The sequence below is a fragment of the Schistocerca gregaria genome, chromosome X (genome assembly GCF_023897955.1).
Source record: "Schistocerca gregaria isolate iqSchGreg1 chromosome X, iqSchGreg1.2, whole genome shotgun sequence".
NCBI lineage: Eukaryota > Metazoa > Arthropoda > Insecta > Orthoptera > Acrididae > Schistocerca > Schistocerca gregaria.
In genome coordinates, this window is record NC_064931.1 from 505398259 (window position 1) to 505425543 (window position 27285).

Below are 27285 nucleotides of genomic sequence, written 5' to 3' on the forward strand. Positions count from 1 at the left end.
TGGATGCTATCTGGCCCAGGAGCGGTATAAGAACAAGCGGCGAGGGCACTGCGAAATTCCCACTTACTGAATGGAACATTATACAATTCAGGATGGTGAGTGTGAAAAGAAAGACTCCGACGTTCTATCTGCTCCTTAATGGAGCGGAAGCCCAAGGGGTAGTTGGCAGAAGTGGAGTTCGGAGCAAAGTGCTCTGCCAAGCGGTTTGCAATGACATCGGAGTCAGTACAAACTGCTCCATTCAGTGAGAGCACAGGAACACTGACAGGGGTCCGATAGCCACAGAGGCGGCGAATCTTGGCCCAGACCTGCGATGGAGTGACATGGAGGCCAATGGTGGACACATACCGCTCCCAGCACTCCTGCTTGCGTTGGCGGATAATGCGGCGGGCTCGCGCACGCAGCCGTTTGAAGGGGATAAGGTGGTCAATTGAGGGATGTCGCTTTTGACACTGGAGCGCCCGCCGGCGAGATTTAATCGCTTCAGCGATCTCAGGCGACCACCAAGGCACAGTCCGCCACCGAGGGGACCCAGAAGAACGGGCAATGGCAGATTCGGCGGCAGTAACGATGCCAGTGGTGACCGATTGAACCACTGCATCAATGGCATCGTTAGAGAGAGGCTCAATAGCGGCAGTGGAGGAGAACAAGTACCAGTCAGCCTGATTCATAGCCCTTCTGCTAGGGCGCCCAGAAGACTGACGCTGTGGCAGTGACAGAAAGATCGGAAAGTGGTCACTACCACACAGGTCGTCATGCACTCTCCATTGGATAGACGGTAAGAGGCTAGGGTTACATATGGAAAGGTCAATGGCGGAGTATGTGCCATGCGCCACACTGAAGTGTGTGAAGGCACCATCATTTAAGATCGAGAGATCGAGCTGCGCCAATAAATGCTCAACGATGGCGCCTCGACCTGTTGCCACTGACCCACCCCACAGATGGTTATGGGCGTTAAAGTCACCCAGTAACAGGAAAGGTGGCAAAATTGAGCTATCAGAGCAGCCAGGACATGCTGCGCGACATCACCATCCAGTGAAAGGTAAAGACTGCAGACGGTAACAGCCTGTGGCGTCCACACCCGAACAACGACAGCCTCTAAAGGTGTGACAGCCTCTAAAGGTGTGTGGAGAGAGAGACAGACTTGCTGTGAAGAGAGTTCAGGACATAGATGCAGACGCCACCAGACACCCTTTCATAAGCTACTCGGTTCTTATAATAACCCCGATAGCCACGGAGGGCGGGGGTTCGCATTGCCGGAAACCAAGTTTCCTGCAGAGCAATGCAGAGGAAAGGGTGAAGGCTGATAAGTTGGCGGAGCTCAGCTAGATGGTGGAAGAAACCGCTGCAGTTCCACTGGAGAATGGTGTTGTCCATGGCTGAGAAAGGCGTGACGGGACTGGGAAGGGAGATAACGCCACCGGGTCACCTGCTGCCTCCGATGGAGCACCCGTGCAAATGCTATCCATTGTGTCTGAGGGACTGGCGAGATCGAGGTCCTCAGCGGACGCAAGAATCTCCACCTCATCCTCAGACACAGAGGTTGTAGGTAGTGGTGGAGTAGGAGCCATCGCAGGTGCCTTGGTCTTACGGGGCTTCAGTGTCGTTTTGTCCCTCTGTTCCTTTGGGTGCCGTTGCTGATAGGACTTATTGGAGTCAGTCTCCGGAACCGACGATGATCGCGAAGCCCGACGACCAGCGGCCTGTGGCTTCTTCAGCCACTGGTTGGTGTCTGCTGTGCCGCTGGTAGGAACCTGTGATGGGAGTGACCCAAGGGATCCCGTCCGAGCAAGAGAAGCCGAAGAAGACTTACGCTTCTCTGGCTTAGAAGTGGGGACTGGTGTCCCCGGTGGTTTAGTAGGGACTGCTCCCGAGGTAGATGGTGTGGGAGCAACAGCAAGAGAAGGGGCCCCCCCATCGTCAAGGGGGCAGGTGAGGTCCTCTGACGCTGAGAGCTGACTGTCTGTGGTGCAGCTAAAGGAGCTGGAGCAGGAGTGACAGTGGAGGCATAAGAGGACATCACGCGCACGGGATGTAGCCGTTCAAATTTCCGCTTAGCCTCAGTGTAAGTCAGTCGGTCCAGGGTCTTCTATTCCATGATTTTGCGTTCTTTCTGTAAGATCCTGCAGTCTGGCGAGCAAGGCGAATGAGGCTCTCCACAGTTGACACAGATGGGAGGCGGAGCACATGGAGTATCGGGATGAGATGGGCGTCCGCAATCTCGACATGTGAGGCTGGAAGTACAGTGGGAAGACATACGGCCAAACCTCCAGCACTTAAAGCACCGCATCGGGGGAGGGATATAGGGCTTGACGACAACGGTAGACCATCACCTTGACCTTCTCCGGTAATGTATCACCCTCGAAGGCCAAGATGAAGGCACCGGTAGCAACCTAATTGTCCCTCGGACCCCGATGAACGCGCCGGACGAAATGAACACCTCTACGCTCTAAGTTGGCGCGCAGCTCGTCATCAGACTGCAGAAGTAGGTCCCTATGGAAAATAACACCCTGGACCATATTTAAACTCTTATGTGGTGTGATGGTAACGTTAACATCCCCCAACTTGTCACAAGCAAGCAACCTGCGTGACTGGGCGGAGGATGCTGTTTTTATCAAAACAGACCCAGAGCGCATTTTAGACAAGCCCTCCACCTCCCCAAACTTGTCCTCCAAATGCTCTACAAAGAACTGAGGCTTCATGGATACAAAGGATTCCCCATCAGCTCTGGTACAGACGAGATACCTGGGCGAATACATGTCACTATCACCCATTGCCTTTCGTTCCTCCCATGGTGTGGCCAGGGATGGGAACGATTTGGGGTCATAAACGTTAGCTTTAAAATGAGCCCTTGAACGCTTAGAGACTGCTGGTGGCTGACCACCAGCAAGAGATGATGTACCACGCTTTATTGCGGGACATCCACCCTGATGCCACCTACTCCGACCAAGGGCCCTCCCCATGGGCGCCACCCAGCCACAGCAAGAGCCACCTGGCAGGATGGCCATTGCCGGGAGTCCTGATGACCCAGGGAGATGGGCATCTACTCCTTGGCATACATCTACATCTACATCTACATTTATACTCCGCAAGCCACCCAAAGGTGTGTGGCGGAGGGCACTTGACGTGCCACTGTCATTACCTCCCTTTCCTGTTCCAGTCTCGTATGGTTCGCGGGAAGAACGACTGCCGGAAAGCCACCGTGCGCGCTCGAATCTCTCTAATTTTACATTCGTGATCTCCTCGGGAGTTATAAGTAGAAGGAAGCATTATATTCGATACCTCATCCAGAAACGCACCCTCTCGAAACCTGGACAGCAAGCTACACCGCGATGCAGAGCGCCTCTCTTGCAGAGTCTGCCACTTGAGTTTGCTAAACATCTCCGTAACGCTATCACGCTTACCATATAACCCTGGATCTTCTCTATCTCCTCTGTCAACCCGACCTGGTACCGATCCTACACTGATGAGCAATACCTAAGTATAGGTCGAATGAATGTTTTGTAGGCCACCACCTTTGTTGATAGACTATATTTTCTAAGGACTCTCCCAATGAATCGCAACCTGGCACCCGCCTTACCGACACTTAATTTTATGTGATCATTCCACTTCAAATCGTTCCGTACGTGTAATTCCAGATATTTTACAGAAGTAACTACTACCAGTATTTGTTCCGCTATCATATAATTAATTATACAATAAAGGATCCTTCTTTCTATGTATTCACAATACATTACATTTGTCTATGTTAAGGGTCAGTTGCCACACCCTGCACCAAGTGCCTATCCATTGCAGACCTTCCTGCACTTCGCTGCAATTTTCTAATGCTGCAACTTGTCTGATACTACAGCATCATCCGCGAAAAGCCGCATGGAACTTCCGACACTATCTACTAGGTCATTTATATATATTGTGAACAGCAATTGTCCCATAACACTCCCCTGTGGCATGCCAGAGGTTACTTTAACGTCTGCAGACGTCTCTTCATTGAGAACAACATGCCGTGTTCTGTTTGCTAAAACTCTTCAAACCAGCCACACATTATACCATGAAAGGCTTCAGTTTACGTATTCCTGCTTTATGTCCTGTGTCGTCCAGTCTTCCAGCTTGGACCTTACACCATCCCGGTTGGTATTGCACAAAAACCAGCAGTCCTATATTTTGGTTAGTTGTTTTTTTTCTCCATAAATAATTTTAAAATTATTTTAGATATGTCTTAAGCTGAACTGTGTCATGTCATTGTAAAATATTTTGGTGGGTAAATCAACAGCTAAGTTATTAAAACAGCCATCCGCTGGAGTGTTCCACAGATTGCTAAATTTGTGTACGCTCGGCGCGACTTGCGCCCAGCTGCCTGTAGCACTGGCTGGCTAATCAAGACCCACAGCCCAGACACGTAAACATCCTGGAGGGCGCGCACGGCTGCTGCGGCTGACTTGCTAATCCGATTGCGTCATTCCTCCCAGACGTGACGCGAACACGAAGCCCACGACGGCAATATTAACGACACCGACGTGTACCGCACTTCGCTCAGGAAGCACATTTGTGTGCGCACGGTCGCTTCGTTGACACCACCTTCCTCTTCCTCCGAACTCATCACAATGTCACATCTTGTAGTCTCTGACCACGAGAGGTCGCGCTGTGGTAACATACTGGCTTCGCATTGGAGAAGACGGTGATAGTATATGGATAGGGGTGAAGGAACATGAATGATACGATTTTCTAATGACAGTACAATCCTGAGTGAGAGGTAAGAAGAGTTACATGATCTTTTGAATGGAATGAACAGTCTAATGAGTACAGAATATGGATTGCGAGTAATTAGAAGAAAGACGAAAGTAATGTGAACTAGTAGATGTGAAAACAGCGAGAAATTTAACATAACGTTAGATGGCCAGGAATTAGATGAAGTTAAGAAATTTTATTATCTAGGCGGCAAAATAACCAGGACGGACGGAGCAAGGAGGACATCAGAAGCAGATTAGCAGTGGCGAAGAGGGCATTCCTGGCCACGAGAAGTCTACTGGTATCAAACATAGTCCTTGATTTGAGAAAGAATTTTACGTTTGGAGAGCAGCATTGTATGGAAGTGAAACATGGACTGTGGGAAAACCGGAACAGAAGAGAATCGAATGATTTGAGATGTGGTGTAACAGATGAATGTTGAAAATTAGGTGGACTGATAAGGTAAGGTATGAGGAGGTTCTGCACAGAATCGGGGAGGAAAGGAATACGTGGAAAACACTGACAAGGAGAAGGGACAGGATGACAGGACATCTGCTAAGACATGAGGGAATGACTTCCATGGTACTAGAGGGAGCTGTAGAGGGCAAAACCTGTGGAGGAAGACAGAGATTGAAATACAGCCAGGAAATAGTTGAGGACGTAGACTGCAAGTTCTACTCTGAGATGAAGAGGTTAGCATAGGAGAGGAATTCGTGGCGGCCGCATCAAACCAATCAGAAGACTAATGACGAAAAAAAAAAAAAAAAAAAAAAAAAAAGAAATCAGAAGACTAATGACTCAAAAAGCCAATCAGAAGACTAATGACTCAAAAAATAAAAAAGCATCATTTTAAACTGTGTCCACGAAGACGGCGTTGCTTTATTGGGACAGAGGTTGGAATTGCTCGGATACTGTTAAGTTCCTCGCGAATTTCAGGTGCAGCACGACTCCTCTAAAGTTTACTCCGTAAACGGCGCAGGCATCAGTAGAGCGATCCCTGTGTTGTCATGGGGCTACAACCAACAGGGTACACGGCGGCCCCACCACAACGGACTGGCTACCGTGCTGGAGCTTAGGTGCAAAAATGTATAAGGTCGTCGTCGCAACGGAAAGCAACACTGCACAGTGCAGCGTGGTAATCGCACCCAGGGACGTATCCTCACCCAAGAGATGGAAAACGAGCGGGACAACAGTGCGACGACGAGAAAGCCGGGTAAAGGTCTCAATGTACGACAGATACAGTGCATCATGTAAGGCGTCCTTCCTCAATCGGCTCGCTCTGCGGAACAATTTAGAAAGGAGGAGGTCAAACCTGAGAGGGGACCATCACATAAGGCCGAAAAGGTTGAGACTCCTTTTAGTCACCTCTTACGACAGGCAGGAATACCGTGGGCCTATTCTTACCCCCGAACCCGCAGGGGGGCATAAGTTATAGTGGTTTGGCAGATAATAAAAGCCAAAAGGAGATTTTGATCATAATTATGTTGCCTTGAGAGCTTGCCTAAGTTGGGATTCTGTTTATTCACCTCTTATGATACGCAGGAGGTACTGTAAGCCATCCTAATCCTTATCTTAGGGGTGTGTATACAGAATAGTAAAAGATTTCTTACAATATAGAAAAAGAAATAATACTGCAAGGGTTCAAGGACTCTGTATTCACCACATACAAACTCACAAGGATAGTGTGAGCCTCCAGAGGAAAGTGGGGGAGGGGGGGGGGGCAGGATGGAGTTTGTGTATGTGTCAGGGTAATCGGAAGATATAAATACCATAAAAGAAAATCTGAAGTTATTATTGTGAAACTGTTTACATTATGACCCTGCATGGCTAATTTAAATTAGTCCCATGGAAAACTGGAGTTGATGGCAAAAGTAAAGGTATTCAAAGAAAATGGTGACTTTGAGGGAAAGATATAAACACATAGAGAGAGAAAGTAGGGAGAGGTGGCCTGTCTGATCTGGAGTATAATCACACTGTAAGGGCAGGGTAGAGGCACAATACAATAAAGGTTGAGGTAGAGAGAGACAGTCAAAGGGCATGTCCCCTAGAGCCAAACTCAAATATAAATGAGGCCGAGGGAGGTTTACTATCTTTTGGTTAAAATGTCGATTTTTTTAAATTGCATTTTTGGATCTATAAACATGTTTGGAATCTACTCCTGAAACAGTTTTTCCGAATATGGGATGGAAATGTTTGTTATTCGCAGTTGAAGAAATAGTGCACCGGCCTGAAACCAGCCTTTTTTCCACACACCTCTTTTTTTGGGAAATTTCGACTTAGTAGCCGCAAAAAATTATTCAATGTGCTTGCCCATGACTAAAACTGAAAGTGACCAAGGAGCTTATGACGTACTATGCCTTGGCTTGGCAATTCGACAGCATTCCAATTCAGTGTAACAGATAAAGAAGGCAATTTGGACAACGTATTTCTACAAGTGTTTGGCAGATGACCACCCACAACACCGAAATTGTCCGGCTGGGGAAACCTGTTGGTGCAAGTGGCACATTGCAGAGGCTACCAGACATCTGGACAAATATCAACACGACCAGCCACTCTCCAAAGAAGTTAAAAAAGTGATTCATCCGATCTACGAGGCCCTTTCGGAGGGGGAGTTATTGTACCGGTGCTTGGGAGGAAACTCACAAAATTCAAATGAAAGTTTGAACGCGTGCGTTTGGAAATTAGCCCCCAAGTATTTGCATTCTGGTGCGGAGACTGAAGATTGTGACTTTCCTGGCAGTGAGCAGCTTCAGCGAAGGGTATTCAGCAATTCTGAAGACCACGACAACAATGGACGTCATGCTGGGATTCTATCCGATGCAGTTTGCCAAGCATTCAGACGACCACCAGACTCAAGCGGCCGAAAACCGCTTGTCACCGGCCGTACGAGGGCTCTGGAGCAGAACACCCTCTATGAGGAAGATGAAGGACTAGTTTATGGACTCAAAATAGCAGATTGTACGCAAGTTGCATAATGTTGCATTTATATGTAGCAAAAATTTCAAACACTTTCTTGAAATTACTTTTTTTATCACGCGGTATGGTAACTTCAAATCTACTGAACCAATTGGCATGATTGTTCGTTTCCAATGAAGCTAACTAAAAAATTGTCTAGGAGTTGTACCACTTTTATTCCAATCTATCAACTGTAAATATTTTTAGCCGGGGAGGGGGGGGGGGGGGGAACTATTTTTTCAAAATGGCTGCCATTTTGTTTCCTATGGTCCAAATAACTTAAGCAAGGTACAACTCCTAAAGAATCTTATATACTTCGTTAACGTCAACTCAATTTTGATTTCAGGCGAGGCGGCTGACCTGTGACGTACCGCACATGGAGGTCTATATCAAAATTTTGTTTCGTTACAACGGCACTTCCGCCTTTGCTCTTCAACATTTCCAGTCGGAAAAATTCCAGTTTGTAGAGGAAATATTAGTAAATATTTTGACCACATCTGACATTGATACCTAAAACACATCCCGAGGAAAAGTTTCAGGCCAAAGATAGTAAATCTCCCCTTAAGGCAAGCCCCCTTTAACAGAAGCACATTACAAGAATATGAGATTCAAAAACATATCTGTGCAGGCAGACATGGTGGGGTGTGCGGGGGTCGCAGTCCATGAACACACTCCCATGTGTCTGCAGGGGCGCAGCACACAGTATTCGTTACAGACACTCCAAACTGGTTAATGAAAGAATGACGAGATATATCTGTGACGGGACAGAAGGTTTTAGGTGCCATCACATCGCTTCAACATATTAATTTACCGATGGGCAAGTATTAATTAAATACATGATGAATGGTTATGAATGCATGTATGTATGTAGAGTAACCGAAGTCTCTACATGTGCATATATTGTAGAAAAGTGAGCTTCCAACAGTGCTCGACAGAACAAGCAGGTAGCTTCAAAGTGTCTCCTCGCACCGGTAGCGGAGGGGGCAGCAGCAGCAGCCATTAGCTGTCTGAGCCAGAGAGATCATCACATCAAGCTGGCCACTATTTGACAAGATGATGGGGCAAGGAACTTACATTTGTTACAAGCAATGCAATTGTGAAGTGGTTTTCTAAATTGGTTCCCCTATGGTTTTTGGAATTTAGAAGTTCATTTCTGATTTGATTGTTGCTAGAGTAGCTTACACTAGAACTGGTAGGTACAAGCTCTAATTAATCATCATGTCTAACAGTCACTCGAAAAGACAGTAGATTGCAGATTTAGGTGGGCCTGTGGCTAATACACTGTGAGAGAATATTGTCAAGAGCGTTTATTGAATTATTGAGTTGGTACTCGGTCGGTGTTGTCAATCAGAACTTAGTGTGACCAAGTTCTTACATGTGTTTAGCAGTGTATCAGCTCCAATTTATATCGTTCCATGAGAAAAAGTAGGATATGTTGAACTAATTGATTTGAGTTTATTTTGGCTCGTAGTGCTGGGGAGATTTTTCTATGATCAAATACGGTTAACTGACTCTGAAATAGCATGAATGAAGCTTATTAGTGTTCACATGGTGTAGGAAGAAATGGGCCAGCATGCTTTTGCAACATTACACTCTAATTTCTGAACTGTGGTTCATATTTGGATAAGTTTATGTCTGACAGTGTTATTCAGTACCTGGACTGGACTTAAGAGCATGATTCTTGAATTTCCTGGTGCAGACAAGATTTCAGAAGCAGTATTTGAACAACTTGGTGGATGTTGTATTCATGTGTGCTCTAAGGTAATTAGGCAGTTGCGGTCTTTATGCGATTTTGGCCACCCACTCTAAGGCAGTCAAGTATTGAGCAGTTCATGATAGTGTATATATTCGAGTATGCACTACGTGTAATAATTGTTATTGTGTCTACCACTGAGTTTAAGTCTCCATTGGGGTTTTATAAAGCCACGAACCAGAATCGGCGTGACTTATGTAACAGAGGACACAATTACTGTTGCCTGGAAAATACATGATATTAATATTTGAAAATAGACTTCATACCCCACCAGAACCAATCAATGTTATTTGATGATATTCAATTCCATTGCTCGGTAGGGTGGCAAATGGCAAATTTAACTTCGGGGCTATCAGAGGGAATGCTATTACCAACTCCTGAAGTGGATGAGCCTTGATTGTTATGTTAAAGTTAGTACAAAATTTGTGCTGGCACACAGGATTTTTGTTTGTGTTTTGTTTTATCTTTCCTATACCGATTTGTGTGTTTAATTTTTTGATTGTCACTAATACACATGGAAACTGTTTGTGAGAGATTAATTCGATGCAAATAAAGAAAAGTTAAACTGAATTCCATGTTCAGTGTATAATTATACAGTGACAAGGATTGAATCCCCACTGAAAAATATGCAAGTGGCGTAAATAGTAAAGAGCTACATTGGTGCGCAGTTGTTAAAAGTTGGCCTTCCAGGTCAAATAACTAGACTCAAAGAATCACTGTCACATTGAGATTTTATTACAATTTTTAAAAAATCAGTAATTAGAAAGAAAAGATTTAATTAGATTCCGTTAAATAAAAGGCAAGGGTGTTAACTTTTTTATTCACTTAATGGTTATTTTAAGGATTAAAAAGAAAGAAGGAAGGAAGGAAAAGGGACAATGAGAAATAACATTTGCAACCGTAAAGAGAACTAATATTATCACATAGATGGCTACTGCTATATTGCTCATTTCATTTACAATGAAATTATACCTTTGGTTCAGACCTATCATACTAGGAGTGGTTTATTGAATTTAACTGAACAAAGATGAAAGAAATGGAGATTTACTGTAATTAAGTGAAACATTTGTCATGTTAAATATTAGCTACGTGTTTTGAAGCGTTTTGTTTTATGGTAGTGAGAGAAGATTTTTGAGTAGTAAACTATACTGATTGTTAGTGTGAATAATGTAAATACTCAGCAATAGCTATAGATATTTCAGAGGTTTAAAGTTGTTTGGTGTCAGTAAGAAATTTTAATCATTTAGATAATTAACAATACCGCCGTAATCGGCGCAAGCTACAAGATCTGTTGAGCTGTTGTTAATAGCAACCAACGTTACAGCTCATTGAACAAGCGTATTTAGGTTTCAGATAAAGTGCAATGTGCACAAGATTTCATCAAATCGTAATTACTATAATAATAAGTACTGATGCAAAAGTGTGTTAAGCCTTCATCTCTTTAGCGCATTGCAACACTATTGATGAATTTAATATAGACAGAGTCTATACAGGGCATATCATCTGTGTACTCCTGTTTTAGTCAGATGTGTAGTTTGTGCACAGTTCCTAGAACATTCATTCAGTTAAACATCTTTGACTAAGATTTAATGATTTATATTAGTACTGGGGCAAGGTGTGTGTAGTCTTGAAGGCGAGGCTATTGTTGGTATTCAGGTCAGAGTCACGCATTGACACACAGATGAAAATGACCTAGCACAGTACGTATCATGTCTTCATAGTAACTTCAGTTAACCAATTCAGCACTCATTACCTAGTCCATCAATCTCATGTCAATTCCTCCTGTGCTTCCATCAAACCACCACCACCAACGTAGCAGTCTCCTTATCACACAGTATTATACGAAACTTTAACAAGCAAACCATATTCACTATCAGGAATTTTATTAAAACTCCCTCAGCGTAGAGAGATCTCTCTCTACATACCTGAAGTGGCAAATGCTTCCCAGTCTCCATATAGCCTTAAGTATAAGCTGAAATACTTCACTGTCTTCGCAGTTAATCCCCCTCGAATGAACTTCACTGTACACATACCCACAGTCTGACGTCCACTCTAAAAGACCTTATATTTCCATGAACTTACATGGGAAAGAAAGTACAACTTTCAGGAGGATCGCAAATTAAGTACAACCTTTAAGAAAATAAAATTAAAATAAAAAGCAACAAACCACCATGGACAAGTACACACAAATGACTACCGTTCCAGAAAAATTGGACGATTTACTCACAAGAAAGCGCACCACAAATTGTGCAAGTCAATAAAGCATTGGTTCAGCTCTAGCCCTCATGTAAGCAATTATTTGGCTCGGCATTGATTCATGGACTTCTGGAATGTCCTCCTGAGGGGTATCACACCAAATTCTGTTCAATTAGCATGTTAGATTGTCAAAATCCTGAGCTGGTTGGAGGGTCCTACCCCTAGTGCTCGAAACATTCTCTATTAGCGAGAGATCTAGTGACCTTGCTGGACAAGGTAGGGTTTGCAAAGCACTAAGACAAGTAGCAGAAAAACCTGTGCAGGCGGGCATTATCTTTGTGAAATGTAAGCCCACGATTGCTTGCCATCAAGGGCAACAAAATGGGGCACAGAATATTGTTAACGTACCACTTTGCTGTCAGAGTACTGTGGATTACAACCAAAGGAGTCCTGCTACAAAAAGAAATGGTATCTCAGACAATCACTTCTGGCTCTCAGACCGTATGGCGGGCAACATTCAAGTTGGTATCTCGATGCTGTCGAGAATATCACGAGACATGTCTTCACTGGCCATCAGAGCTCAGTTCAAAGCCAGATTCATCAAAGAAGACTGTTCTACTCCAGTCAATGACATTTCAGGCTGAAGACCTGTCTTGAGACACACCCAGGCAATGGTGGGATACAAACCTGACTGTCGCCCAATATTAAGCCACACAACTAGGAGTGACAGTTTGGGTGCCAGTTGTTCTCATAGCAGGAACCCTTTGGTTGCCATCCATGGCAGCCTTAGCAGAATGGTACGTTGACATTCTACGCCCTGTTTTGTTGCCCTTTGTAGGCTTACATTTAACCAAGATAATGTTCACCTGCACACGGCAAGAGTTTCTACTGCTTGTCTTTGTGCTTGCCAAACACTACCTTGCCCACTGGATAGCAATATTGAGATATGATTTAACTATTGATTTAAAACTTATCATTTTTGTTATTAAAACAAATTGCAGTCAAACTGGCCAAGTAGTGTGTTTACAGTGTTGTGCAAGAACAGGAATTGGTTGGACAATTGTTTGCGAAACCCATGAAAGATCAACTCAATAACAATGCCTCAAATCACTTCTCTAAACTTTTTGAAAATCGCTCACTTTCACGAAAGACTGTTTACATCTGGTTTGAAGAATTTTGTAGCAGTATTGCTCCTGGTGAGCAATTAATTCCATGGAGATTGCCAAAATTATTTTCTCCAAAATCAACACGGAATCCAACATGATAGAAGAGAATCAGTAGGTGACTTACAAGGGACAGAAGCACCCTCTTAGACATAGCCAAGAATGGATTGCATTGGAATGTGTGTTAATATTTATATGTGGCAAAAATCTCACCCATCTAGATTCTGCAAAGTTAGGTGGAAGCTGCTGATCAGGTTTGTGTCAATGTGTGCAAGGAAATGCTCGAAAATTTTGACCAAGGAAATGCTCACTCCATATACAACATTGTAACCAGAGACGAAAATTTAATATATTTGTAAAAGTCAGAAATTAAGCTGCAATCAATTTTTTTGGTGTTGCAAGGTGAATTAAAACCTTCAGAAGCAGTGAAGCACTTCCAAGAAAATTAACAGTTCAATGTTGAATGGTAAACAACAATACATTTGACAGAAGACATCAATGAAATCAGAAAAAACTATGTTGGATCATTCTTAACATCAAAAATTGATTATCTCAAAGAAAAAACACTGAATTTATGACTTATCACCATTATGCACCAGATATTATTATTGTTGTGGTCTTCAGTCCGAAGACTGGTTTGATGCAACTCGTCATGCTACTCAATCCCGTGCACCACCAGATTTACTACCAAACAACTTCATTTCACCTCTCAGACAAAAAAAATTATGGCAAGCTGATAAAAATCCGTACACAACTACATTTTTGGTAAAACAACATTAGAGTGAAGAGAATGTTCCAAAAACTAATTTGAATGTATGCAAATGTGTGTGTTAACTGTAAATGCGAATATTTTGAGGAACAATGCAACAATTTTTACAAAAAAACTTACTTTCATTTTTTTGTGAAAACTTAAATGGCAGCTCACCAACAACTGTAAGCCCACCAATATGAATAGACAACTGAAACATGCCCAGTGAGAAGCTTGACAATCCAGATGCAAGAAATTTCATATGCTGGGCAGGGTGGGGGGAGACTTAGCAACTACACTGCTAATATAGCAACCAATTCAGGACATCCTACAGTCTACTCAAGTGCAGAATTGCACACCATGTGCACAGCAGTCAGATCTTAGCAACAACATGATTCCTCTTTGAAGGCTGCCAGAGGCGTCAAAACTCTTTGAAATGACGAGGATTAATATGTTGGGTCCATTTAACTGAACTCCAGCTAGTAATAAATACATATTAAGAATCATTGACCATTTTTCCAGGTTTACACCTAGAAAAGCAATTTATGACCAGCAAACGGCTACTGAGATAGTGAGATTTATGGCAATTTCAGAATTCAATTTTTCAGTAACTGATCAGGGTACTAACTTATCCGGCTTGCTGCAACACCTATGCCATGTATGTTGCATTCGCAAGTTATGGACAAGCCTATTTCATCTGCATGCTAACAGATGTACAGAACATGTTCACTGAACAATACTGAAGATGCTGAGTCAATATGTAAACAGCAAACATGCAGATTGGGACACATATCTGAGTTATGTCATCAGTGTGTAGAATTCGAAATCCATACTCGTACTGGTTTGCCACCCTATGGGGTCATCTACAGAAGAAAAATGTCATCTCCCTTTGACATACTGTAACTGAAGTTATGATACGACATCAAGTCAGTGAATAAATTTGCAAAAAGAACATGGGAGGCATGGCAAAGAGTTCAGCAAACCAATACAAAAGGACTGGAAAAGTAAAAATGTGTGGGACAGTAAGCAAGTAAACTTACTTATTTCAGAGGTTACCATTGGTTGTTGGTTGCCAATTCATACACGACAGGAGGGAGAGTAAAAAATTTAATGAGATATAATGGTCCATATTAAGTTATAAATTAGCCACCCCAATCAATGTTAAGACGCAGTTACCTACCAAGACTTCCACTGTACTTATTAACAGAGTGAAGCCATTCAGAGATGTGACAGATGTTTTTACTGCAAATTCCAGTAAAAGTACCACAGCAAATCAAAAAATTAAAGTAGGTGAAAAAGAAAGTGCTACGAGATAATGTCATATAGATACTCTTTGAAGAAGGAAGGGGAACTGATGGGCATTCCTTTCCACTAAGTGGAGCAACAGCAGGGACACCCCACAGTGTAACTGTATTCATGATGCCACTACAAGTCATTGGACAAGTGGAACGTGCAATCATGAACCAACCATTGAACTCTAGAGTGTTGTTTTCTGATCAGATTTATTGCACACTAGTCATTGCTGGATGCTAGGACTGACTGTTTAGTTATGGAAAGTTAGAAACAAGATCTGCAGGGTACAACAGATATTCAGGGAATTACACGAGGAGTCATATAAAGAAATCATTGTCTCCAAGATTAATCATTAATAACAGGAGCTGCAACTTTCGAATGACAAGAGACAGGTGACTCAAGTGATGGATGTAGTGATGCAGAAAGCTACATGTGGGAAAAAATGGGATTCACTTCCTCAATCAGCTGTTAAGGTGTGAGGGCGACTTTTGAAAAACTTTTCCATCAGATATCCCCAAAGAAAGTAGTCACAAATGCTCAAACCTGGTGACAGCGCAGGCCACCAGACATCACCCCTCAAAGAGAGGAGGCATCCCGGAAACATTTCTCTCGAAACATCAAGTGAAATTCGAGATGGGTGAGCAGTAGCTCCAGCCTGTTGGAACCACAATTCCCCCAGTCCATGTTCTTCAACAATCTCATCCATTCTGGGTTGCAGAAAATTTTGCAACACTGAAACAATGTTTAGAATTCACTGTCAGTGTCACTCCTTCCTCCTCAAAAAAGTAAGCACCTACAGTGCAAAATTGTGATATGGCACACCACACTTTCACTGTAGGAGAATGTTGCTGTCTTTCATGAATAATTCTGGGGTTATTTTCGGCCTAGTAGCAAAAGTTTTGCTTATTCACACACCCATCACTACTGATGAAAGCTGCGTAAAGAGGGATCTGAGCAAGCATTTGCTGACACAAATTTTGATGGTTGGCGTAGTCTGCTGGGTGTAATTCTTGAGCAATCTCTATTTTGAAAGGATGGAACTTCAAATCGCATTGTAGAATCCTCCTCAAACTGGAGTCTGAAATCCCCAATGCAAAAGCATGCCACCGAGCAGAATGTTGCGGCAATTCTTGAACTCTGTTCCCACCCGCTACACATTTTCTGGCGGTCTGACGGATCTGCGTCGGCCATGTGTATCTGTTCTTTGTATGCTATTAGTTTCCTCCAACTGCCAAACCTAGGACCAAGTTGTGTTTGCATTAGGAACAGCATTGTTGCATGGAATGTTGAACTGTCACTGAAAAGCTCGCTGTATAGCAATCAAGATCTGTTGTCTTCATAAGTGTGAATGGCAAAACCCCGATGTGCATTGGTCTAGACCATGTTACCTACTGAAATGGAGTCAATGAACAAAGGCAGACCACGTGCAACTGCCTACCCCCACCACAGACCCAGCAGTAATCTATAGAAACTGCTTTGTTGGTTCTGCCGCATCCTGTATTTATCCAACTAGGATGGTACAAATGGACAAACATTTACACGAGAAAACTGCTCACAGGTGAACATGATGCTGCATAGTGTGTTGAAACCTTAACCACATTTTCAGGAAATAGGAAACCACTGGATTTTCTCAGTCTATTCAGCAGAACCTGTAATAATGGACTGGTACAAGGATGGGAAGCATGGAGCATGAAAAGGATGGAACTACAGACGAATGGTCTCTTGATCAATGATAAGACTTGTGATATAGCAGGGGTCAACTGTCATACCAAAAACTGTTATTGGCATGACCATGACTGAGTTGGCAACATCAATGTTGAGACAAACTTCCACATATCCTACCTGTCTAGAGTCAAATCTTTCTTACCACTACCTTGAATACAACACTCTTATACTTGGCCAATTAATCAATCACAGAAGAAAAAGGTTGTATTAATACAGAACAGGCGTTCAGGCATATTCAAAAGTTCTGAGAACAACATGGCCAGAATGTTATTACTGTGCATGTTTCTACTATACAACTTGCACTGATCAGCCAGAACATAATGACCACCTATGTAACAGCTGGTATGACCACCTTTGGCGCGTAATACAATGACATGGAAGCAATGTGGCCTTTGTAGGTCGCTTGAGGGAACTGGTGCCATAACTGCACAAACGTCACCTCAGTCCCATAAATTCTGGGAAAGAGGGCGCGAGTTCTGATGTCATGTTCAATTACATCCAAGATGTGTTTGATCGGGTTCAGATCTGGCGAGTTGGAGGACCAGCACATCAACTGGAACTCACCACTGTGCTCCTTGAACCACTCCATCACACTCTTGGCCTTCTGACAAGGCGCATTATCTTGCTGAAAAGTGCCACTACCACTGGGAAACAATCATCATGAAAGGGTGTACATGGTCTGCAACCATCACAGTGCCTTGCAAGAGCTCCACTGGACCCATGGATGCCCACGTGACCATTCCCCAGAACATTATGGAGCCACCACCAGCTTTTCTCTGTCCCGCCGTACAGGTATCAAGACGTTCCCCCTGGAAGATGACAGATTTGTGCCCTCCCATTGGCATGATGAAAAAGGTATCATAACACCATGCAATGCTCTGCCTCTCAAATCAACATCCAGTATCAATGGCCATGTGCCCGTGCCAGTCTTAAGTTGCCAATTGGGACATACATGGATCGTCGGCTTCAGAGGCGTGTCATTAGAAATGTTTGGTGCACTGGGTGTTCAGAAACACTTTTACTGTACTCAGCATCAAAGACTGACGTTAGTTCCACAACAGTTCACTGCCTGTCCTGTTTTACTGGTCTCCACGGCCCACGACGTCCGACATCTGTAACAAGGGGTGGCTGCTCAACCCCATGTCTCAACACGGTTTCATCTTGTTTTCACCACATGTTGAAGACACTCACCACAGCATTCCTCAAATACCCGATAAGTCATGAAGTTTTCAAAAAGCCCACGCCCTCACAATATGCCCTGAAACTCTCATAGATCGCATGCCTTCCTCATCCTACCCATGGACAGCACACTCACTGATACTACATGCATTGTGCATGTGATTGGCAGTGTTTCCTCGTCAGATGATGCAGCTATCACCTAGACGGGTTCATATTTCTACTAGGTTGGTGGTTATGATGTTATGGCTGATCAAAGTATATGACCTACTGACACTTAAGGTGTGAAGCTGCAAGTCCTTCAGACCTATCATCATATCAGATCCCTATAGAATTGCCTGTTACCATTCGTAAACAATAGGAACTAGACTGACTTGTGTTAATACTTGTTATCAGATTACAGTAATTAGGGATTAAATTCAGATTTTAAGGAAAGGAACAGTAATAAGCAGTATAATCCACTTTTAAAAAGTTGTTATACAATAACTGCTAAATGTAACCCTTTGTAAATATAACCTGAGTATATGAAGTCTGTTCCAGAGTGACACCAACCCAAAATTTGTGTCGAATTTTTTGAAGGGAAGATCGTTGCACAGCAAGCCCATTGCCTGTTTCACCCATAAACTTTCACATCTACTGCTCGACACAGACCATAAAAGGACAAAGTCTGCGAGTCAAAAACCATAATCTAGAGCTTGTGAAGAGAGCGAATATTGTAAAACCAGGGCAACATTTAACTCATTACCACACAGTGAGCAGAGCCATTGCAAGGAGAGCAAACTCTGCAGTCAGACAGCAACCCCAGACTGTTGTTCTGCAAACTCTACAATACAGAGCAATAACATGCAACATCAAAGCCCTGCCTCTCCATGGTGTTTTAGTAGACACCACAGCACAGACACGCCTGCTGACACCTGTAGTTAAACGAGAGTACGTAGCTGCTCTAACCTCCTACAACGACATGACGTCTGGCTTTAAATAATCCTGTTTCAGACATCTCATCCTCTGTGTCTGGTCATTCCTATCTGCATTGCTGAGCCTGAAGGAATGACTGACTCACTAGTTAGAGGTTAACTCTACTGGTGAACCATGATGTGCCGCTTGCTGCCTGTTTGAGGACTTCAAACAAGAGATGTCAGCCTGCCAGCTGTGGCTGAACATCATTCCATACTACCACTACTGCCTGATCTCACAGCTGTGGCTGTGAGAAGATGCTGACCTGGTGCAAGCTATGTGCGCCGAGTGCTGCGTCTAGCATTCCTCGGCACCATCTGAGCGAGCAGCCCAACCCTCTTCCTGCACGCCGGAAAAGGAAATATTCAATGTGGCAATCACATTCATAGAATGTTATTGCAGGTACCACTGTTCACCGATACCTTTGAGCAGAAGAAACACTCACAAGCCTTTGGAGCTAGGCCTCAGACACTTGTGATGTCACCACCTCACTCATCCATCCTGACATTGACTGACCTGCTGACGTAATTACAATACACGGTGTGATTTTGCTAAATTGGGACAAACTGCAGGAAACAATACCTGAGAGAATACGAAGGTTATATGAACATATCACCACAGACATTCTGAAGGTGTTATGCTAACTTGAACGTGGAGATTAAACAATATTTGATAGTGCAGGTTTCAGTGACAAAGCATACTTGATAACACACTACACAAGAGGCAGTGTTCTGCGTGTACTAGTGTTTTAGAACCACACTCAAGAGGGCAGTACAATGGAGTGTGATCACCTAGTAACCACATTACCCTTTGTGCAACAAAAAGCAAATCTTCCATCAGGGGAGGCAGTGACACCCACACAAAGTGTGGATATGACCAGCCTGTGAGACCTTGTCGAAGTATGACTGGTCCCACAAGTCGGTTGCCAATATTCGCTGCCCACACACTGAGGCTCAACCAGTGTTGCAGCTTCACTGTCACCATAGCATAGTGATACTCTGTAGCTCACAGGCGACTGTTGTGAAGGTTGACAATGCAACCCACATAAAGGTAGCCTCGTCTGTGAGTAGGATGAATGGAAAACCCGAGCACCATGATAGCCTGTGCGATGAACCAGTGGCAAAACTACATCTACATCGATACTCTGCAAATCACATTTAAGTGCCTGGCAGAAGGTTCATCGAACCACCTTCACAGTTCATTATTCCAAGCTCGTACAGCGCGCAGAAAGAATGAACACCTCTATCTTTCTTTGATTTTATCATGGTGATCGTTCCTCCCTATGTAAGTCTGTGTCAACAAAATATTTTCACATTTGAAGGAGAAAGTTGGTGATTAGAATTTCGTGAGAAGATTCCGTGGGGGGGAGGGATCCAACTGCAGATTGTTTTGACCTTCTGATGACTTCATTAGTCGATAAACGACAGCATCATCTGCCAACAACCAAAGACGGCTGCTCAGATTGTCTTCAAAATCATTCATATAGAGATGGGATAGCAAAGGGCCTATAATACTACCATGGGGAACGCCAGATATCACTTCTGTTTTACTCAATGACATTTTTCGATTACTACGAACTGTGACCTCTCTAACAGGAAATCACAAATCCAGTCACATAACTGAGACAATATTCCATAAGCAAGCAATCTCACTACAAGCCACTTGGGTGGTACAGTGTCAAAAGCCTTCCGGAAATCCAGAAATACGGAATCGATCTGAAATCCCTTGTCACTTCATGTTAATAGAGGTAGTTATGTTTCACAGGAACAATGTTTTCTAAACCCATGCTGACTGTGTGTCAATAGACCATTTTCTTCGAGGTAATTCATAATGTTAGAACACAATATATGTTCTAAAATCCTGCTGCAAATCAACGTTAACGATATGGGGCTGTAATTTAGTCGATTACTCCTACCACCTTTCTTGAATATTGATGTGACTTGTGCAACTTTCCAGTCTTTGGGTACAGATCTTTCGTCAAGCGAACAGTTGTATACGATTGTTAAGTATATAGCTAATGCATCAGCATACCCGAAAGGAACCTAATTGGTATACAGTCTGGACCAGAAGACTTGCTTTTATTAACTGATTTAAGCTGCTTCACTACTGCGAGGATATTTACTTCTACGTTACTCATGTTGGCAACTGTTCTCTATTCGAATTCTGGAATATTTATTTTGTCTTCTTCTGTGAAGGCGTTTTGGAAGGCTGTGTTTAGTAACTCTGCTTTGGCAGCACTGTCTTTGATAGTGTCTCCATCACTATTGTGCAGAGAAGGCATTGATTGTTTCTTGCCGCTAACGTAATTCACATATGACCAGAATCTCTTTGGATTTTCTGGAAGGTTTCGAGACAAAGTTTCGCTGTGGTAACTGTTATAAGCATCTCACATTGAAGTCTGCACTAAATTTCGAGCTTATATTATAAACTTGGAATGAGTGCAGATTGTATCTTAGGAAGCCGTCAAGTGAATTTTTATCTGCTTTTTTTGAATAGGTACATTTTTCAAGGATTTGGGGATTATAATATTCAATCTCGCTACGACAACCTTGTGTTCACTAATCCCTGAATCGGTTTTGATACTCTTTATTAACTCAGGATTATTTGTTGCTAAGAGGTCAAGTGTGGCAACTCTTTAGATAGTAAGGCTTGCACATGCTTTAAGTCATATAGATGGTGGCAGTTGTATTGGAGAATGTTCCACGTGGTCGCCTGATTTACTTCATGCTGGTGGGCCGCTTGCATATAGCTGATACTGGAGTGAGACAGACAGAAATAGCATCACCTCCTTGAGTGAAATGGGGGTGCCTCCCCTGGAACACATTTCCATTCCTATTTCCCCTATGACCTTTTTTGCCCCATACCCTTCTCAGTGATAATTTGATGCAGTTTAATTCATTTACTGGTAAAACATTGTACAGTTACATCTTCAAATTCATGTAACGTTCACCAAACCTCGAACCATTTAAGATTGCCAGTGTGTAGTTCCTGGGTTCAAACTATTTCTTTTAGTGCTTTTTCTTTGAATGAGAGAAAACAATGTATTTTTTGCATCCTCTTGATTCCTCCCCCCCATCTGTTAAGTTGCTATGAAGTATTACAAGGTGTATTTACAACATTAAATATAGAGTCATACTCCCAGTATTACAAAACATAGTGGGCACTCACAACATCTATACACAGGAAGCAAATGTACATTTACACCTACAGTAACATTTCTCCACAAATATTTTAACAAATACATTAACACATGCAGCTACACAAAGCAGTTAATTATATATTTACTGATATGTTCTCATATCACGAACATAATACATGAAAGGTCACAAATTTTTCCAGCAGTTATTTTCATACACCATGAAAAGATAGAAAAATGAGGTAAAATTATAGACATGAGGAAAAAAAAATCTACAATTGTCTTTATATATACCTTGGTATGTTGTTTTTCGGATCATCACTCTCATTTGCCAAGCCTCCAAACAGGAAGACCTTACTGTTGGTGAGAGTGAAACTATGTCCAAGTCTGGGGCACGGTGGGTGTCCATTCCGCGGAGGGCGGGGTCGTAACCTCCGCCACTCCCATCTGCTAGCCTTTAATTTAAATGTTTTTAAATGTACACCTTGTACAAGTGCAAGCACCACAAAATTTGCATTTTCCCCAAGCACTGTCAGTTACAACTTACAAATTTAATACTAATCTGCTGCAGCCAGCAACAGATACAAATGTTTATGCCATTACCATACCATCATGACAAATATTAGTACTTTCATCTGGTTTACTATGAACAATATGAACATTGAAGGAGGATTTACCACATCATGTTGTTTATGTGACATGTACTCAAAGCTGAAATCGTGAATAAACCACAATGTCTAATGGTGTGTTGGGGAAAATTTCTCAGGACTTTGTAAGTATTTATGAGCTTGTATATGTTAAGTCCCTTAAAGCACCCATCTGAAGTATGATTCAATTTAAAAACAAGATAAAATGAGAAAAATTGTGATTTTATATAAATATGCAGAAAGACATGGGTACCTCTGTACACAACTTGTGTAACAACCAGTGTATACTGTTCTCCATTTGCACCAGCCAGCACATGTATTTAAATAAAGGCTGGCAGCAGTTACACCAATTTCACAATACTATTGGCCACAACCCCCCCCCCCCCCCCCCCCCCAGCAACCATTTTGTCCAGGCACTGAAATAAATTTAACATTTTTTTGTCTGTTAATGTCAGAACAATCTAGCACTGCTGGACATAGTTCCAGTTCTTCATTTTTCCATTTTTGGCTCTCACTGTTGCCCCTGACTATCATGTCAAATCCCAGCCTTTGTGTGTTTATCAGTGCTTGGAAAATTATGAGAAATTTTCCAACACAAAGAATCACTGTGGCTTACTCACCATTTTGCATGGGTACAGTCTTATAAAGAGGTTGACATAATATACTCATTAACAGCACTCCTTCACAATGGAAACTATGATTTAATAGTGATACTATTTCCATTGTGACAAAGAAGATACATAATAGCTGCAGTCACTATTATTTCATTAAATAGGGCTACTAAAACCGGTGTAAGGGACCAGATTGTTGGACACACACACACACACACACACACACACACACACACACACACACACACACACACACACACACAATTTCATCTATCTGCAACAGTGCTTAAATTTCAGCTTAAAATTCCCATTACTGAATAAAATATGATAGAACCACAATGCCTTAAAGCAGGCCTACTGTCCAGCACACCCTTGCAAACTGTGATCTGTGAAGTGCACACTGAAGAATTTTAATGCATGTGCAATCATTTGTGATTTACATTACTGGGTTTTAATTTCCATCCGTTCATCATAATTTAGATTTTTTCCACTATTTCTCTGAACTAATACCAGAATGGCTTCACTAAAAAGGATTAGCATGGACTGGGCAGTAAACCATAAATTTTATTTTCTCCTCCCAGAAGCTTGTTTATGAACTATTCAGGCTTTCTTCAACAGTTAATGGCAGGTCCTTAATCAGTGAAAGGGTGCTATAAGCAAAATATGCAATTAGAGGCAACTACTTTAATGTTTTTTTTGTAAATCAAAGGTCAACAAGATGACATACAATAATCCTGACACTGTCTGCCCTTAATGCTTACTCTGTTGAAGCTCAGATTACTATTCACCAGTGTCTTAAGTCAGAAAAACCTATAGCGGCACATTTTTTTAAAATTCTTTCCAAATAAGAATTTATTACATAATGTGAAATCTGTTAATACAACACTGATTCCTGACCCAGGAACACCTTCACAGATCATATAAAATATCAACTGGTGATCTTTTTCTTTTGTTTGGTCACAACTACTTCCATCAGTCATGTGAGCAACAGCTCATGTCAGAGGAGTTTAGGGAAATCAAACAGGTATTATGTAATAAAAGAAACACCCGGATTCCAAAACTTATTTGTTTTTATCAGAAAGAAGTACTGGAATGAGAGCAATGGGCGAGTTATCACAGTTATTTGCTCACCATTATTTTTCCTACATTGATAACTGTTACATATAACAACAATGTCTCAGCAGAAAAAGCTGAGCACCATCCTACAGGTTCTGCAGGCATACCTTCAAAGATGTATTGCTATTTTTCCATAATTTAACAATTTTAATCATCTCTAGTGGTTGTATCACTTACACCCCTTTGCACTATCTGCCAATCTCATCTGAATCCATCTGCTACATAGTTTATACAGGGTGGTCCATTTATTTCGATGGGGCCAAATATCTCACGAAATAAGCATTAAACTCAGAAATTACAAAAAACAAAACTTGTCTAGGATGAAGGGGGAAACCAGATGGCACTATGGTTGACCTGCTAGATGGCGCTGCCATAGGTCAAACAGATATAAACACTGTTTTTTTTTTAAACAGGAACCCCCATTTTTATTACATATTCGTGTAGTACGTAAATAAAGATGAATGTTTTAGTTGGACCACTTTTTTATTTTGTGATAGAGGGCGCTGTAATAGTCACAAAAACATATGGCTCACAGTTGGTAACAGGTAGGTTTTTTAAATTAAAATACAGAACGTAGGTACGTTTGAACATTTTATTTCAGTTGTTCCAATGTGATACATGTACCTTTGTGAACTTATCGTTTCCGAGAACGCATGCTGCCACAGCGTGATTGCCTGTAAATACCACATTATTGCAATAAATGCTCAAAATGATGTCCGTCAACCTCAATGCATTTGGCAATATGTGTAACGACATTCCTCTCAACAGCGAGTAGTTCGTCTTCCATAATGTTGGCGCACGCATTGACAATGCGCTGACGCATGTTGTCAGGCATTGTCGGTGGATCACGATAGCAAATATCCTTCAACTTTCCCCACAGAAAGAAATCCGGGGACGTCATATCCTGTGATCGTGCGCACTCAACCTATGTGCCGGAATCCATCACGTTGGAAGTACATCACCATTCTGTCATGCAGTGGAACATCTTGTAGTAACATCGGTAGAACATTACCATGGAAATCAGCATACACTGCACCATTTAGATTGCCTTCGATAAAATGGGGGCCAATTCTCCTTCCTCCCATAATGCCGCACCATACATTAACCTGCCGAGGTCACTGATGTTCCATTTGTTGCAGCCATCATGGATTTTCCGTTGCCCAGTAGTGCATATTACGCCGGTTTATGTTACTGCTGCTGGTAACTGATGCTGCGTTGCTAAATAGAGCGCATGCAAAAATCTGTCATAGTCCCATAATTTTTCTTGTGGCCAGTGGCAGAACTGTACACAACGTTCAAAGTAGTAGCCATGCAATTCCTGGTGCATAGAAATATGGCACAGGTGCAATCGATGTTGATGTAGCATTCTCAACACTGACGTTTTTGGGATTCCCGAGTCTCGCGCAATTTGTCTGCTACTGATGTGCGGATTAGCCGCGACAGCAGCTGAAACACCTACTTGGTCATCATTTGTTGCAGGTCGTGGTTGACAATTCACATGTGGTTGAACACTTCCCGTTTCCTTACATAACATAACTATCTGGCGAACAGGCCGGACACTTGGATGATGTCCAGGATACCGAGCAGCATACATAGCACATGCCAATTGGGCATTTTGATCACAATAGCCATACATCAACACAATATCAACATTTCCCGCAATTGGTAAACGGCCCATTTGAACACAGGTAACGTATCATAAAGCAAATACCGTCCACACTGGCAAAATGTTATGTGATACCACATACTTATACGTTCGCGACTATTACAGCGCCATCTATCACAAAGAAAAAAAGTGGTCCAAATAAAACATTCATATTTCTTTATGTACTACTCGAATATGTAATAAAAATGGGGGTTCCTATTTAAAAAACACAGTTTATATCCGTTTGACTATGGCAGCGCCATCTAGCGGGCCAACCATAGTGCCATTTGGTTTCCCTTTCAAGCTAGACAAGTTTCGTTCTTTGTAGTTTTTTCGTTTGAGGCTTATTTTGTGAGATATTTGGCCCAGTCACTATCAATGGGCCACCCTGTATACCTGGAGAAACTTTACTTCCATGTGTTTCCAAAACTTTCTGCTGAACTGAAAACATGTGCTGGACCAAGATTCAAACTCTTAACGTTTTCTTTCGTGGCACGAGCACTGCCTGTGAATGGTTACAGCCTAGGTTCAAGTCCCACTCTGACACAGTTTTAATATAATCATTTTTATAGTTTATGGGACACATAATTAAAAAAAGATCAATCGTACACAGTAATTATTCATAGAGCATTAAATCTTAAGTATGAACATACTTCGTGTTTTACGTACTAAATAGTGCACTACACACAAATTTATGTAATACTCAGCAAGTCCCTGCCACTGCAACAACTTTTTTTTCCCACTTACTTGTAATTCATACAGTTCATTGCTGTATTTTCCATATTCGACCATGCCCCCAAAGACGAGTATTCGAGTGCCATCTACAACAAACCCGTATGCTGCACATCCTGGTGGTACTTCTCCTTTTGTTGCTGGTACAAACCACTGGTTTGTAGCTGTTGAGAGAAGAGTACAAAATATATTTCCAATGATTGAAGATAATTTTGTAAGGCAATAGAAAATTCCCAAGCACTAAACTGGTTCAAAATAAGACAGACAAAATGAAGTGAGGAAGGTTAGTAGCTCTGGCAGAAATTATGTAATCAGAAATGGCATTCAAGTTCTCATGGACAACGGAGGAAATTAGGCATATTATTATTTAAATATTTTTTATTTAGTGAACCATCCTACCATTCACCTCAAACGATTTTTTGAACCCACAGAAAACCAAAAATCTAGATATCAGATGAGGATTTGAATTATCATAATCCCCCACGTGAAAACTCCATGTTAAACATTACACCACCTTGTTTCTTTTACTAAATACAGAGGGGGGGGGGGGGGGGGGGGGGGAGACTGTGTTACACTGAATCTTCTTCTAGACACAAAAAGCCTAATTGGGTCACTATAATCTGCAGCTTTTAATCAAGAATACATGTCTTCATCACTCACCCATAGATAGAACAACAACCAGCAATCTGGACTGTTAACTATTGGGAAAT

General features: G+C 42.3%; 1 protein-coding gene across 2 annotated transcripts in view; it reads right to left on the minus strand.

Annotated features, from left to right (window-relative positions):
* The window catches only part of LOC126297580 (host cell factor 2), a 234210-nt gene that overhangs the window by 196330 nt on the left and 10595 nt on the right, over nucleotides 1-27285 (minus strand). For both annotated transcript variants that reach the window (XM_049988548.1, XM_049988547.1), the window contains exons 2-3: nucleotides 26591-26739; nucleotides 22119-22279 (exon numbers count right to left, since the gene is read on the minus strand). In XM_049988548.1, the coding sequence (XP_049844505.1) occupies nucleotides 22119-22279; nucleotides 26591-26739 (310 nt within the window). The remainder of the gene's footprint in view (nucleotides 1-22118; nucleotides 22280-26590; nucleotides 26740-27285) is intronic.